This window comes from Ammospiza caudacuta, chromosome 16 (genome assembly GCF_027887145.1).
Source record: "Ammospiza caudacuta isolate bAmmCau1 chromosome 16, bAmmCau1.pri, whole genome shotgun sequence".
Classification (NCBI taxonomy): domain Eukaryota; kingdom Metazoa; phylum Chordata; class Aves; order Passeriformes; family Passerellidae; genus Ammospiza; species Ammospiza caudacuta.
This window is the reverse complement of record NC_080608.1, coordinates 14,961,158-14,977,567: the sequence shown is the minus strand read 5'-3', so window position 1 is coordinate 14,977,567 and position 16,410 is coordinate 14,961,158. Positions and strand designations below refer to the sequence as shown.

The 16,410-nt window shown below is 46.0% G+C and overlaps 2 protein-coding genes across 2 annotated transcripts; both read left to right on the top strand.

Annotated features, from left to right (window-relative positions):
* The first annotated feature begins 6,627 nt into the window (after positions 1-6,627).
* Positions 6,628-11,645, top strand: LOC131564737 (ovomucoid-like). Its single transcript, XM_058815307.1, has 8 exons — positions 6,628-6,685; positions 7,651-7,670; positions 8,441-8,577; positions 9,082-9,139; positions 9,409-9,545; positions 10,057-10,117; positions 11,001-11,110; positions 11,600-11,645. Exons 1-8 carry the CDS (start codon positions 6,631-6,633, stop codon positions 11,643-11,645), a joined length of 624 nt encoding a protein of 207 aa, XP_058671290.1. The 5' UTR covers positions 6,628-6,630.
* A 1,811-nt stretch (positions 11,646-13,456) lies between these two features.
* LOC131564920 (ovomucoid-like) lies at positions 13,457-15,599 on the top strand. The gene is made up of 4 exons (XM_058815539.1): positions 13,457-13,559; positions 14,376-14,398; positions 14,849-14,973; positions 15,417-15,599. Exons 1-4 carry the CDS (start codon positions 13,505-13,507, stop codon positions 15,460-15,462), a joined length of 249 nt encoding a protein of 82 aa, XP_058671522.1. The 5' UTR covers positions 13,457-13,504; the 3' UTR covers positions 15,463-15,599.
* Positions 15,600-16,410: the final 811 nt, after the last annotated feature.

Genomic DNA, 16,410 nt, shown 5'->3' with positions numbered 1-16,410 from the left:
TCAGCTCTGCGGAATAAATGAAATTGTTGCTCTTTCTTTTGATGTTAATAATGAGGATGTGTTCAGTGGTTATGATGCTAATAGTTCTTCAGCTATAGAAGTTCTTTCCATCCAGTTCAGCCTCTCCCAGCCAAGTGTGGAAGCTATAGCACCATGATATATCCTGCCTCTCAGCCTCTCTTCCCTGCTGTTCCCACCAGGAAGAGCAGTGAATTTCCATTCTAAGCCTGTTGCACCTCTCTCTTGTTGCTCCTTTATTTGCAAGATCATTCTTAAAAACCAAACCCTCCTTTATCCCATATCCAGGGGCTCCTGGTTTTATTCCCACACAGGAGAGCAAGCACCTTCACTTGTCTTTTCCAAACATTGTTCCTCATTTGCCTTTTTGCTGGTTTGTTGGCTGATAAGGTGAGACCTGGGGGCATGTTTTTGCTTGGTGCTCTGCTTGCTTCTGTTCTGGCTCACCCCATCCTGTGGTTTCACATGGAAAAAGGGTTTGCATGGGGATGTGATCCCCTGGTTTTTCCTGGGGCAGAGTGATGCCTGCAGGTGACAGTGGCACTCCTGGTTGCTTCCTCCCACATGGGATTTGTGCAGGGGGACATACCCTTGAAATGTTTATCTAACCTAACCCCCCCTTTACAGCAATTCCTTGGCTACATGTCACTGTCTGTGCACAAACTTCTTCCCCCTGGTTCTCCTAAGTTGGGCAGAGCCTCAGCTCACCCTGATCTGAGCTCACATAAAGCAAATCCCAGACCCAAAGGGCTCAGTTTCAGATTTATGGATGATTGCAGACCTGGTGCTGGTCCAAAAGCCCTGAGTCCAAGGCTTTGGCCATTTACCCAGGGAAATGCTCCCTTGGTTACATACTGCTCCATGTAGAGCTCAGGAAAGTCACTCCTTTTGGGCTCTGATCAAGAGCATGAAAGAAAACTGTAACTCATTTACAGCCAGGCCTGCCCAAATCCCCAAATTGTGTGTTACTTACCAAAAGGAAGGAGATGTAAACATTGAAGGTTAATTACCCTTTTGTCAAGAACACTTTGTGATCTATAGACATATCTGTCAATCTTACAAAAGAGAACTGAGGGGAGTGAGCACTGCAGGCATGTCCCCATGATAAATTAATGAGACTTGGCAGCTCGCTGTGAAGAGATGATCCCTGTGCTTTGTGAGACGATAACCTGGCTCCCCAGCCAGCCTGGGCACAGATTTTGTGCTGCAGTCACATCCGGGGTGGTTATCCCTCTGTAAACAAACTCTGCAATGCAGCTGTCCAGGGATCAAGCCATCTTCCTCGAGGCCTTCACTCTGCTGCTCAGTGTGCAGCAAGTGCTCATCCCAGACGCCCCAGTGCTTTTCCCAACCCTGCCAGTCAGTTAAAATATCTTACTTGTGCCTCTCTCAGCAGTGACACGCCTTGGTGGGTCACAGAGCTGCCTGCAATCCGAGGGACACGGCCACAGTCCCCCTGCTGTGTGCTGTTCTGGTGATGGGAGTGCTGCTGCATGACTGGTAGCTTGAAAATGGGTTCAACTATTCCCTGGTTTATATAACCTCAAAGCAATTTGCTTTCATAGCTGAACATGCTTATTCATTCTATTTTAACTGTGCATTGAGCTATAAATAATGTCTCATTGCAGATAAGAATCTATTGAATTTTATTATTTGTTTTTGTACCTCGGGAAGATTTTCTCCTGAAGGAGACTTTGCCAGCCCTAGCAGTGAAGCTGCCTGACTGACTCTGTCCTCTGTCAGCCACGAATGGTGTCAGTCCCAGGTCAGCTGCCACTTCCCTGCAGCCACCTCCTCATTGCTCCTGCTTGGGCTGTGGCAAAGATGAGACGAGTGCTCAGTGATGCAGAGCTGAGATCACTGAAGTGTTAGGGAAGCTGATTGAACCAATGATTTCCTGTTCCTCTGATCAGCTGCAGGTTAATACCTCAGTGTTACCTCCAGCCCACCTCCCCTGCAGTGCATTCACTTCAAAGAGCAATAACCTGGGTCAGTGTCCAGCCAAACTGTGTGGGTTGCTGCCTCCTTTTTCTGGTGTTCATTGCAGCATTTTCCTGCTTCTCATGAGTTACTCCTGTCTTCTGCAGTGGAGCCCTGGCCTGACATCCTTGTCCAGAAACTTCTCTGAGCTGGAGCACAGCCTGAGCTGGGCAGGTGAGGGATGGAGATGTGTCCTCAGAGCTGCTGCTGCTGCTGAGACCCTCATCTGGTCCAGGCTGCACACAGCAGGGAAGTGGATGATATTTGGGCACCTGATTTTCCCTGGTGCAGGTGACTTTTCTTGAGATTCAAATGCTGATGCTCTTCTGAGAAGGGTCGTGGTGGCAAAGTGCTGGGCTCCTGCAGAACTGAGGAGACTTTGAAATCATTGTGAGCTAATAATGTCTTGAAGTGTGGATGGTTTAGTGTGTTATGATGCTAATAGTGGTTTAGATGGTTTATTTTAACAATTATTACAATCCACTCCTTCTGTTGTACATGTTACTGGTCACCCCTGTAAAAACATTCTGGGAGTTCTTTGTAGAGCTGTGACTCTTTAGTAAAGGCTGGAGGAAAATTCTGAGAAGACTCTCCTGGGTCATAGAGAAATATTATGATTTTTTTATTAATAACAGCTATTTATAGGAGAGAGAATTATATAAGTACAACATAAATAAAATAATTCAAGTTGTAAGAGCTCTCCAGAGATCTCTGGCTCAAATCCTGATCAAAGCAAGGCCAAAGTCAGAGGCAGGTCAGGGTGCCCAAGGCCTTTCTTGTTCAGTTGGGTTCTCAAAAGCACTGAGGAAGGACATGCATGGCCTCTCTGCTCTCTGTGCTTGATCATACTCGTGACAAGGAATAATTCCTCACATTCATTCAGAATTTAATCCTTTTGCCATACAGCTTAGAGAAGACTTATCTCTGACCCCATCAGGGAGCTGCAGACAGCAGAGTGATCCCAGTAGCCATCTATTCCCCATGATGAACAAGCCCATCTCCTTCAGCTTTCCTGGAATGCCCTGTGCTCCTGTCCCTGCCAGCCCGCCTGCCTCTGCTGGACTTGTTCCCATGTGTCAACATCTGCCCTTGCAGTGGGGCCAAATTCATTCAATTCATTGCATAAGTAACGTGAAACCACGTTAGCCTTCACCTGCAGGGTACAAAGTTCTGCCCATGGTCTTATTAGCTCAGGAAAACATCCACTGGCATTACCTGGATCAAGCTCTATTTAATAAGTTCATAAACACATGGATATGTTTTGATGGTGAGATGTTTTTAATCATATCAGTGACTTTGTTTGCTTTATTGCTCAGTTCGGATGAGGCCTTCAAGCACTGGGTGAGAGGCAGAGCTTCCATTTGTGCTGCATTGGTTTCTCCAGGCATGAGGCTCAATGCAAACAGTTATTGGCCACACTGTGGCCAAAAGAAAGCCAGAGATGAAAACTGTAGCCTGAATTGTGTTTAGCGGGCATTTTGGAGTGATTAGAGGCATTTTCATGGAAGAGCTGCAACCAATTGGTATTTCCCACCTTTACAGCAGTTATTTGTTAATTAAATAATGTGTCAAACCCCGGGAGTGTTTAGAAAAGTGTATTAAATGATTTGCCATTAATTTATCAATGTGTTATTTATGCTGGGGAGTTGCATATCTGCTAAGAAAATTCTTCAACCTCAGTTTTGATTTTTTCAGAGAATAGGAAATCGATACTGGAAAAAAAACTGTAATGGGAAACGTAAAACAAGGATTTACATGAGTAAGTCAGAGAGGATATTGTATAATGGCCAAATCCTGCCCTGGTCTCAGCACACAGACCTTATGTGCTCAGGACCATAACAGGCAGCACCCTGAGGTGTGGCACTGCCTTTGCTTACCTGCAGAATACAGAATCATAGAAATTTTTGGGTTGGAAGAGAGCTTAAAGATAATTTTGATCCAACCCCTCTGCCATAGGTAGGGGCATTTTCCACTGTCCCAGGGTGCTCCAATCCCTGTCCAGCCTGGCCTTGGACACTTCCAGGGATGGGGCAGCCACAGCTGCTCTGGGCACCTGTGCCAGGACTTCCCACTAAAGAATTTCTCCCTAATACTCAATCTAAACCTTCCCTCTTTCTGCTTAAAGCCTTTCCATTCCCCCTTGTCCTCTCACTCCATGCTCTTGTCCAGAGTCCATCTCCAGCTCTCTTGTAGGATCTCTGCCCTCGTGCTGGCTGCTGCTCACAGAGGATTTTCCTTCAGCCAAATGGTCATTAGCCATATGCTGCATCTGACTTTGAGGATTAGAGGGCCATAATGAAGTGGATTACAGCAGATCAGTGGCAGGATTGCAGACCAAATCCTCTTTCTAACTGTTCTTTCAGGAGCAGCCAAGGCCTGAGAGACCTGTCCTGCAGCAGGAGCTCAGCCAGCTGTGGCGTTTTTCCATGCTGTTACCAGGGGTGGGATAATCTGGAGCTGTAACCCTGGGTGGGGAGGCTGTGGATGCTGAATGGCTGTGCAAGTGCCTGAACCTGGGGATTTCTGGGTGAAATCCCCCACTTTTGTGGCTTGCCTAGGGGGATACCTGTGGGGCTCAGGTGTTGCCCAGTCACCATTTAATTGCTGCAGATTTCAGTCTCCTTGAAGTGTCTGTAGGTGAGAGAGTGAAATAAGGCACCTGCTGGACATCCAACAGGCATTGTGGTGGTCAGAGAAAATCTGAGTTGCTTGAGGCCAGTGCCAGACCTAGAGCTGAACCCAGGAGGTGAAGTGGAAAATTTTTCAGTGGTGTAACACGTGCCAGACTTTGGCAGGAAAATGCTCTCCACTCATCAGGAGAGGTTGGTCTTGCCCAAAGGACAGCACTGTCCAGGGCTGGGGCTGTGAAGGCTGGTGAGGATCGTTTGGAGAGGTCTTGGTTGGATGAGGGAGCGGCAAATTCCATATTTAACCCAGAGGGATGTAGCTCCCTCCAACTCTGCACAGGAAAAATCAGCAACTGTGACATGCAGGGAGCAGCTTCAGTAACTCCTGCACATGCTCAGGGAAAAGAGTTTGGCTTCCAGAGATGCTGCTCACAAGGCACATCAGGGCAATATATCCTGGAAATGTGCCGAATCTGTCTGAAATATTCATGCATGCTCCCTGTAATTTATAGAAACAATCACAGCAGCATAATTATTTCGATGCTTCTGCCTGTGAAGAATCTCATCTCTTGGATGTGAAAATGTGACCTGCATATCCACACAGCCATGCTGTGGCCTTCTGGGTGTGCCAGGAGAGGTGATTCCATGCAATATCCAATATATCCAGGTAAGGATCAAAATATACCCTTTAGACTACTGTGGTGGATCAGACAACAACACATTTGCTTGGGGTGAATTTCAATGATTTCAGATGAATTTAATTTGTCTTATGGGTGGTGCCTGGTTCATTAAAGGCAGCACCTGTAAAGCACCTTTTGCTCTGCACCTCCCAAAATTCTGAAGTTACCCTAAGCACAATGCTTAGCTCCAATGACCCCCCAAAAAACCCCAAGTGTCCTTGCCACTTTGAACCTGTGAAAGGGATGGGCAACAGGTTACAGGCAGAACCCACTCCTGCAAAATTACAGCTACTAAACCAGCAGAGGTGCAGACCTGCTCCTAGGCAGGAGCAATTTGGAGATGACACAAAGGCTGGTGGTGTGAGACAGACAGGGAAATGGGGACAGATTCTATATTTTAAGTATCATTTTCTAAAATATCTGCCAGAGGAAAGGACCTACTGTACTTTCAGGTGTAGCTGGTGCAATGTAAATAGGTTCCAAATCCTCAGTGTCTTTTGTTCTTCAGCTGGCTTGGCAGAACACTCTGAATCCTTGTGTTTAACTGGGACTGGGTCTGTAAATAAGTGCTCCCTGTTGCTAAGGTTCAAGTGACATTTTTAGTGGCATTTGACAGATTTTTAATCTGCTTTCAAGTCTTCTACTGAGCTCTTCTATACCCAGGCAGTGAAACTGTCATGAAGCCTTGGCTTTACTCAAACTGGTGCCAAAAACCTTTGGATCCACAGGCTGGACACGGTCCTGCCAGACCTGCCTGATGAAGCTTAACTGGTGCTGCTGATGGCAAAGCCACACCTGAGCTGTGTTTGTACCTAGAGGTGATTATTTGGGAATTTGGGGAGAAAAACCCACTGAAAACCAGAAAGGAAAGCAGAGACTCAGCCTGGCCTGCAGGCAGGGTGGTACTGCTTAAGCTGTCCCTGATGGGAGGTGTTGCTCTACAAGAGACAAATCAGTGGCCTGCTCTTCATTCCCCTCAGTATCTTGTGCTCCTTACATTTCCACCAGAATCCCAAAGAGGTTTCTTTTGTCCAAAAGGCTGTTTGTTTTCTTTTGACCACTCAGAACTTGTGATACTTGTCTTGATCTATTAACCAGGTGTCCAGCCAAAATCAATTGCCTGGCAGGCTCAGACCATTACCCGAAAAGTCAAGACCTCCATAAATATTCCCGGCCTCATTGTGCTGCTGACAGATTCTGCAGGTTGTTTTATGTTACAGTTGAACAGTTTAGACATTGCATTTGTATATATTTGCAGGCAGCCCTGCAGGGACCATCTCTGAGCAGAGTGGGAGCAGCAGCCTGCAGACTCCAGCACCTCCAGCATGACCAGGGCAGGAATTCTGGTGCTCCTCTCCTTCGCGCTTTGCTGCGCCCCAGGTGAGTGATTCTCCAGGTGTCTCTGAGTCCTGGCTGCCTTCAAAGGGATGAGGCAGAGGATCCAAAGAGAGGAAATCTCCTTCAGAGGGCTCTGCTGCCTCGGTTGGCATCGTGCAGGTTGCAGGAGTGTTTTTCAGGGTAGTCCTCAGTGGCTCGCTGCTGTAGCTGGTGGTTTGTCATAAATATAAATAACAGCAATGGAGTTCTGTGCTGGCAGCTCGTGCTGTTACACTTTGTACACTGATGTTCTCACACCATTACACTGCTTAGCCTTGTACAATTACAGCAAATGGATGAACACTTGAAATAAGGCCATGAGAAGGGGGTCAGACCTCTGGTAACTAGTAAGGAAAATATTGTAATGGCACAGGCAAGTTTTCTGCAAGACCCTGGCAAATTTCCTGCAATGCTCTTTCTGCTAATGGAACAGCAAGAGATGAAAACAAGCCAGACTCTGATGTTCTCACTGCATATTCACAACTTATGAAATTACAAAGCCAAAGACATTTTTTTCACACTCACCTTCTTTCAAATGCATATTTCTGTCAACAGATGCTGTATGTATTTGCTTATCCTGTAGGTGACTATTTGCATTTGTCTCTGTTGATTCAGGTGTATTTCCAGATACATAACAGCAGCGCTTTAGGGTCAAAGCGGATATGTAAAAAGATAAGGAAGGAAAAGCTGTTCTGTTTTCAATTAATAAATCTACATGTCTCAGAACAAAAAAAGAACAAAGCTATTCAGAAAGGTGTTTCATCATAGCCAGCAATAAGCAATGCTATTATGCTTATCAACATAGAGGAAAAAAATCATACATAGTTTATTTAGTTCAAAAAACAATCACTAGAAATCATTTGGCTTGGTCCTGCACACAGGAATTTTATATCCATATTTCCAGCTTTAATTGAGGTCTTATCACATTGGCTTTTGTTCATACTTTCTGCCTCTCTTTTCTTTTCCAGATACTGTCTTTGGGATTGAGGTAAGTGGAAGATTTCTTTCTGTCACCTTTCTCAAGTATGTGGCCTGATAAAGGTAAAACCAAAGTAATGGGAAAAACCTCCAGCCTGTAAATGCTCAGCTGTTTTTCACCCAAGTGTCACACTCGGGTCACTGTAATCAGATCCTACAGGGTAAAAAATGAAATTATACTGCCCTGGGCTGTACATCTATGCTGTATGTTAATAATGTTTTAGTAGTAATGTTATAATGTTTTTGGATTAATTAATTTTTCAGCAACTTTACACTGGTCTAAGCTTTAAACTGAAAATATATAGCTGGTTCTAAATTAAAGCAATAGGCTAGCATCAGAACCTACCTGAGAGCAACCTACTGAAATACTAAAATACTCTGAGCTGATCCAGCTTCCTCACAGGTCTTGGTCCTCTGAAAAAAAACCATGATCAGTGTATTAAGAATGAAAAAGTAAAACCAGAGGTGCAGTGGAGAGGCCACAAGAATAGAAGATCTAGGGACCAATGGAGAGCCTTTATAAAATCATGTCAAGTGAGCATGAGAGACCAGCACTGGTTTATCCCATCCAAGGGGCTGTATGGTTATAGCTCTTCCCTCCTCCTCCTCTTCTCCTGCTCTTTGGGGACATCTCTGCAGGAAGGATTCTCCTGAGGGACCCACAGCAGAAGTTTGTGCTGTGGCAGTGAGGACTGGTTGTACCAGCCCAGTGTCCCACCCACAATGAGAGCTGTGAACGTCTCAGGTTTTCTCACCCTGTTGCTGTGATTGCTGTGGCAGGTGGACTGCAGTACCTATCCCAACACCACAAACGAGGAGGGCAAAGAGGTGCTGGTGTGCAGCGAGGCCGTCAGCCCCATCTGCGGCTCCGACGGTGTCACCTACGGCAACGAGTGCCTGCTCTGCGCCTACAACGCGTATGTTCTGCTTGGGGACACATGGGGACAGCTTGGGGACAGCGTGGGGACCCCAGGCAGCACAGCTCAGGGCTCCTGGCACCACCACAGCTCACCAATCTGTCACACATCACCCGTGTCAATTCCTCCAAAATGAGCTTGGCTATCACGGCACAGCGCTCAGGCTTTAGCCACCGTGTCTTTCTTTTGCTTCTGTAATTTATTCAGGTTTTTTTTCTCTGTCTCAAGGAGTGGCCAGGTGATGGCTCTGAGAGCACATCTCATCGCAGCAAGAGGATAGAGATGCTCTGCTCAGGGCTGCCCAAAATGGCCCCAAAGCTTCCCAGGGTTTTACATCCCTGCCAGCTACTCAGCTGATGAGGGAGGGTGGCTCTACCTTCTCAAATACAGATATAAAAAAAGCCTGACTGAGAAAGTCAGTTTTCCCTTGTATTAATTTTAGCACCTAGAATGTTGCAAAACATCTTTGCTGAACTTCCTAACATTTGTCTTTCTCCCCTGCAGAGAATATGGAACCAATGTCAGCAAAGACCACGATGGAGAGTGCAAGGAAGTTGCCCCCGTAAGTTAAACCAAGGGCAAAACAAGGGGTGTGTCCTGCTTCTGAGTGTCCAAGGGTGCTTATTGAAATAATTCAGACCCTAAACAAGAACACAGATGAGCTGCCACAATCTTGCAGTGGTCACCTCCAAGTGAAGTGTCATCACTGAGACTGACAGAAAAGCTTTTCTCCTGCTGTGGTGCTGTCCTGTGTGGCCAGGCAGACACACCCGATCCCCTTGTGTGCTTTCAGCAAGGCCTTCACCAGGGCTTTGTTTGTTCCCTCGCCAGGTGGATTGCAGCAGGTACCCCAACTCAACCAGCGAGGAGGGCAAAGTGGGGCTGATCTGCAGCAAAGACATCAGCCCCGTCTGCGGGACCGACTGGGTCACCTACGACAACGAGTGCCTGCTCTGCGCCCGGAGCCTGTGAGTGCTGAGCACAGGGCCTGGGGCTGCTGCTCCTGCAACTGCTCTTTTGGACAGCAGGACTTCCAACAAGACCTCTTTTCCTCCTGACTAAACCTTGCTGTCCTCTGTCATTAGAAGGAGAGCCATGCCTTTGGTGTAGGCAGAGAAGGGGAGGGCTGGGTGGGGATCTCACACAGGACAGGATGCTGCTCTTAACTAAGTCAAAAGGGTCCGTGTGGCAGATGCTGCCTTGCAGAGGATAACAACTCACCCAGGGGGCATTGACATTGTCACACAGCCTGTCTCCTCATCCACCATGACCCCTGTCCCTCACATCTTGCTGCAAACCAGCTCCCTGGCAGGCAGTGACACCACCCGAGCTGGTCCCTGGAGCCACATGGGCACAACATCAGCTGGTGCCTCCTGTATCCCATCCTTGTGCCTGGGGCTGCTCAGCGTTGCTGGTGATGGGGCTCAGCAGGACAGGCTGCTTGCAGGGCTCCCTAATGCATGTCTCTTCCCTTCCCAGGGAGGCTGGAACCAGCATTGGCAAGAAGGCTGACGGTGAATGTAAGAAGGAAATTGTCGCAGTAAGTGATTTGGGTGATCAGGGGCTGGGTTTTGGTGCTGCTGCTGTCAGGGGAAGAACTGCCAGTGTCTGCAGCAGCCCCCAGACCAGCAGAAGTGAAACAGCTGCTGTGCTGCAGAAGGGGAGAGGTTTTGCCTTCTCTACATGCAATAAATGTTATTTGTGTGAATGCCAGGAAAGGAGCAGGTGACTGCTCAGGAAGGGATGAGTAAAAGAGTAGTAGAAATAATTCATCAGGGTGGAACTGTGAAAAGGAACAGAGAATGGCTTTTGGGGTCCGACCAATGCTCCATCTAGACCCTGGCAACTTGGTGCAGAGCCTAAGCCTAGTACAGTCACTAAGCCTTGAGAGATTTCTCCTCTATGAAATTCCTCAGCCTCTTCCTGCACCCAGACACATTTTTAGCTCTACAATTCTCCTCAGCAAGTGCAACACCATTGCTCCAGGAAACAGAATCCCACTCTTGCAGTATCCAGCCACCTGCTGATCTTCCAGTTTTAAGACTCCAGGAGGGATAGTGGACCTTTATAGAGGATCAGCACTCCATTTCTCCAGACACCAGTGTTTTTCCATTTAATTTCCTGGCCAGCTTGGGAACACAGAGCACGGCACCTTCACCGAGTGAACTGCTGCTGCTTGGAAATGCCATGACCAGGTTATGATATACATCTCTTCAAACAGGAAATTATGATCTATTTTTATATTATTAAATTCTCCTGGCATGGGAGAAACTGACACCTCAGTTTATATCAGATGTGCAAGGAAGTTAATTATGTTTGGTGAGATTGGTATCACTAGCACTGCAGCTCTAGCTCAGGGTTCAAGCCCTTGTGCTACTGACTCCTCCATATCAGACTCTTTTATTTTTATTTATTTTTTACAGGTTGACTGCAGTGACTACCCCAAACCTGTCTGCTCACTGGACTACATGCCTCTCTGTGGCTCTGACAACACAACATACAACAATAAGTGTATCTTCTGCAATGCAGTCGTGTATGTACAAATATCAGTGATGTCTGTTTTATCAGTTGCCTCCTGTGGGCACAAGTTTGCACAGTTACTGCTTTTTTTGTTTGCTGGATACTGGTGATTAGGGATTTGGGGCAGGAGGGAATGCCAGCCACCGTGTCAAGCGTTCATTTATTTTTTTCATTAGAGCATAAAAAATGCTACGGCTGCTTTGTCAGTGTGAATGGTTTGAAGAGCATTTAACCTAAATGGAATTTTTCTTGCATGCTGCAAAGGAAATGAAATTCCTTTCCTTTTGAAATTCCACTGTAGTTTCCCCACAGATATTTTCAGTCTTAAGAATGGGTTAAATTGTTTTACTCATGTCTTAATAATCAAATAGCAAATGGGAGTCTGCAAGTTCCTTGGCTCTGGAGCAGGATCCCATCTGACACCATCTCTAGGAGCCATCAAAAAGACAGATTATAGCAGGCAGGACTCTGTTTAATTCATTCTTTCCTCTCCTTACTTCAGGGACAGCAATGGGACTATCTCTTTGAGCCATTTTGGAAAATGCTGAGTATAGTGCCAAGAGAATTCACCACAGGATCCCCACTGGAAAATCCCAGATAAAGATCTGACCTCAGTCCATCTCACCTTCTGGGGAACTCAGCTCACTCCTGATTTTCTTTCTCAATAAACTAAATCAGCAACATTTCCCTGTCTTCTTTCATGTGTTGTCTCATGAAACATTGCCTTGATTTGTTGGATGATGATATTGGGCAGAATAGGTTACGTGCTCAAAGCTCTGGGATAGAACAAGAACATAATCTTCCTCCCCTCCCTCTCATAAAAGACAAAAAATTAAATACAGATGCTCCAACCCCAGAGCTGTGTGTCTTTGCACATAATGACAATAATGTCCCTGCATTAGTGCTCAGACCCTTTAATGTTTGACGTTGGACAGGGCTGAAGGGGTGGCACAGGAGGGTCCCTCCTCAGGTGCTCCTGGTGCATTTTCCCTGTCAGCAAAGCCCAGTCCCACCTCGGTGTCACTGCCCAGAGCTGATCCCTGGCTCTGTGCTCCCCTCAAGTGCTGCTCTCTCAAGGGCACCCTGCTGGCAAAGCCCATATTGTTCAGACACCTGCAACGTCCCTGTCTATTTATCCAAGTCCTCCAGCTGACTTATTACCAGATTTTTCTCATCCTGGAGTCGTCCTTTAAAACCTTTCAAGTTTTGAGATTAATGCCTTCCTAGGTGTGGTGCCTACTCCTGCCTACTTGTCTTCTCTCAGTCTTCAATTACACAGTGTTCTCTGCCAGCCCAAGGAGTATTTCAGCAGTGTTTCAAAATCCAAGGACAAAGCATCCTTCTGTTTCTTGAGAGTGTGACCTGTCATTGGCGTATTGTTCTTGAAATTTATTTTGCTTTTGTCTTCTGTTTGAGTATTGAATTGGGTTTTGTTTTTTTTTTTTTTTAAATCCACACAAGAGAGTCATAAATAAGTTGGGCTTATCCCTTCTAAAATGTAATATCTCCCACATGCATTTCTTCTGGGAGTCAAAGAGAGAGGGGTGCTTGTTCTCCTTGATGGAGGTTGTCCCAAAAAGCAATGCTTCGGTGGTAAAACAAAGGATTTATGTAGAAATGGGCAGATGGATGAAGCAGTGATTTCCAGATTGGGTTCAGCTTTTCTAGGATCCATGCTAGGGTCCCAAATCATTCTGTCATCATCATACTAAAAGTCTATTACTGCAAAGCTAATGGCTTTTAGGGGAAATAGCAATTGTAATTTTTTTTTTTTTGCATAGTCCTATAAAAGTTTCTCCATCCCTTGTCATTTTCCAGGATTCATTTCAGTGTCTGGGATGCCCTCTTGCTTGCCTTCCCGGTCCATTGTTTTCCTGCTTTCACTATAACTTAGTGATGTTTTACTTGGGAAGCACAAAAATAAAAGGAGAGCCTTTCTGCTATGGAAGCTTTTCGTTCAATGTTTTTCTCGTGAAAAAGCACTGCACAAAAATAAGCAGTGATAGGTGAACACACAGAAAACCTGACAGCACTTTGCACAGTGGCTCTTTTGCCTGCAGGAATTTTCTGCGGTCCTTCAGGGGGAAACTGTCACATATTTCACTTAAAATAAGGACTCAGAGGGTGTATCTCACACATCTGAACTCCCCGTGACTCCCGTTGATGAAGAAACACCACTCTTGGCTTCCAGCACAGCTTACCTCCACTGATATTACCTCTGAGACAAAAGGCTGGAAGTGTTGCCCCAGGATAAGGGTGGATAAGGCAAATATGAACATGCACAAACACACACGCCCCCCAGAGGTGCAGGCATACATATAAGCGTGGTTGGCACCTGAGGACAGAACCCAGGCTGTGTTTCCTGAGCAAAAGCCGAGCTCTGCTGCTCACAGCTCATCCAGCCACCATGAAGATCACGGGAGTGCTGCTTCTGCTCTCTCTGGCCCTTTTCTGCATCTCAGGTGAGTGGCTGTGCCTTGGAGTAAGCGCTGGCTGTCTTCAAAACCACAAAAAAAAAACATCCTCAGACTGGAAAGAGCTCCGTTCTGCAAGGACTTATTTACTCCTAGAAAGATAGTGTTGAAAAGACTTGACATCAGAGACTATCACTTATGGGGTAATATTTTAGCAACAGAACTGAGTGGGTAAGAACAACTGTGGGAACAGCTCTGCTCTCAGTGCTAGTTTATGCATAATGAAAGAAGTGACACGAACGTGGTGCAACCCAGAGACTCAGACAACCAGTGCTTAACCTCTGAAATCTTGCAGAAACACAAATTATTCTACTGAATGAAAGTGAACATTTCTTGCAGTCATCCTGAACCGAGGTGTAGTTTGAGAGCCTGAATTGCTGTAGGAGCTTTATAAATTCACTTCTCACTAAATACTATTCTTATTTAAAAATAATATTGGCAATGCATATAAGATGCCTCTGTGTACTTGTCAGCTTTATGTCCCTCTTTACCTCAATAATTTGCTTTGCTTTGAGTTCATGTCCTGTTCCATCCTTTGAACCATAGAAAATGCCTTTCTCTTCTTTTATTTTACACAGCTTTTTCCATTTTGACTGTAACCCTCATTAAATAAAAACACTACAGAATCAACATACAGTATGGCACAACATTGTGCCTGAACTTCCTTTTGTCTAAGAATAATTTGCTAGCACATGGGGAGTTGGAAGATATGTATTCAGGGCATGCATTCTCAGATTTTAACAGAATCTATGAATTACATTTGTAACATATTTCATTTGTTCTTCTTTTTTTTTTTTTTTTTAGTTCCAGCTACTGATGCGCTGCAGGTAAAGGACAGATTTTTCTATTCTCCATCCCTTCTTTCCTTAAAGCAGTTTCTGTATAAATCTTTACTAATCACATCATGATGGAGCCTTTCAAAATCCTGAGACACCCAGCTGCCTGAGCAATATTTGCCACAGATATTATCGGGTGAAATTGCCATTTTCATCTGCTGATAGCTTCAACAAGTAGGGCAGCAGTCAGCTCATGTCCAGGTTGTTGTCAAAGTTACTGCAGCATCGTTTGCAGTGGTTTCCCAGGCTCTGCATGGCTGGAGGCAGCACTCCTCTGCATCCTGCCCCATCCCTGGGCTTTTCCTCAGCATCTGGGCAGCAAGGGGGCAGCTCAAGGGGTGTGTGGGGCCTCCTGATGCCAACTTTCTCACCCAGCTTTGGTTAAGAGCTCTTTTTTTGATTTTATTTTTTTTTTTTTTTTTTTTTTTTTTGTGAATACAGGCTGCACCTGTCTACTGCAGGAACCAGAGGACCATCAGGAACATGTGCTCCATGGAGTATGTCCCCCACTGTGGGTCTGATGGTGTCACCTACCCCAACAAATGCACGTTCTGCAATGCCTACCTGTACGTATGGAATAAATCTCTTCACCTACTCAGTGGTGAATTAACTTAGCTTAAACTGGCTAATCAGTCTTGGACACTGGCTGGAGAAGTAAAGTGCTTTTATTTCATTTGTTTTTCTCTCACCATTAAGGGTAATTTTTAATTTTTTTTTTGAGAGTTTGCTAGGAACTCCTTTGTTTCAGATATAAAGACACAACATTGTGTTCCATGTTTTCCTCTTACATGATTTGCAAAAGAGTTTTCTCTCAGCAAAGTCTGTTTCTTAAAGACTATTTGGTCTTTTAAATTAAGAACTTTGCTTGTCTTTATATGTCAATAATAAAAGGAAATATGTGGAATGGAGTTCAGAAGTCCCTCTGTGGTGCAGAGGGACAGACCAGCAGTAAAAGCCCAGATGTTCTGTCTCTGAGGTACTGATTTCTTACTGATTTCTTTCTCTGCAGGAGAAGCCGTGGAGTTCTTGCCTTGCGGTCTCTTGAAGCCTGTTAAGTTCTTGACAGGATTCAGCTGAGAAAGAGCATCCCTCCCTGACAATGTTCCCCATGGCAGATGACTTCCTAAACCCCTGACCCTTGAATACCTCTTATCAACCCTGAAACCTCTGACAATAAAAAAAAGACCCAGCATTTATGTTCTCCTTCAGTCTCATTCTGGCTTTACCTAGCAGGTTGCATGATTATACCACTGCAACAACCCTGGGGTGTGGGAATTAATGGGCAAATTACAGGGGAGAGGGAGAAGGGTGTTCTGATCCACAAAAACACCAACTGCAAAGGCAATGGGCAGCTTTGGCGGGCATCTGCCTTTATCCAGCTTTCCAGAAGAAAAGCCAGGCTGGGGATGCATCCTGGTGCTCCTGTCCTTTTCCTGCTCTGAGGGGATGTGACAGAGCCTGAGAGGAGCCTGGCTGAGAGGAGCTGCCTCCCTCCCCTCCCAGCTGCTGCTGTCAAACACCTGCAGCCTCCCCCAGCCTCACTCTCTGTAGCCTGGCAGCACCAAGAGGCCCCAGGCAAACCTAAACATTAACACGATTAGAGACAATCCCAAGACTTGTAATTGGGGTGCTCTGACACTGCTCTGCCACACAGAAGGGGTCCTGCTGGCACAATGAGCTGCTCACCCCTGTTTCAGTTCCCAGGGTTATCCCCAATTTCTTACACCTGCAGGAGAACATGCGAGGAAGGTCACATTCCAAGCTGCCTCCACCTCGCGAGCAGGACTGAAAACTCACCTGTAGCTGAGAGAAAGCCTTTTGCAATCTGCTCTGCTCCCCAGAGCAATGTCACAGGGAGTTTTCTCTGGGCTGCCCACGCTGGTTCATTGCTGAGGGGCACTGCAGAACACCCGTGGGCAGCCAGAGCTAACAGAGCTGCTGTCCAGGGGATGCTGGCAACCACCGAGCCCATCTGGGCACCTCACCCATCACTTAGTGCTGGT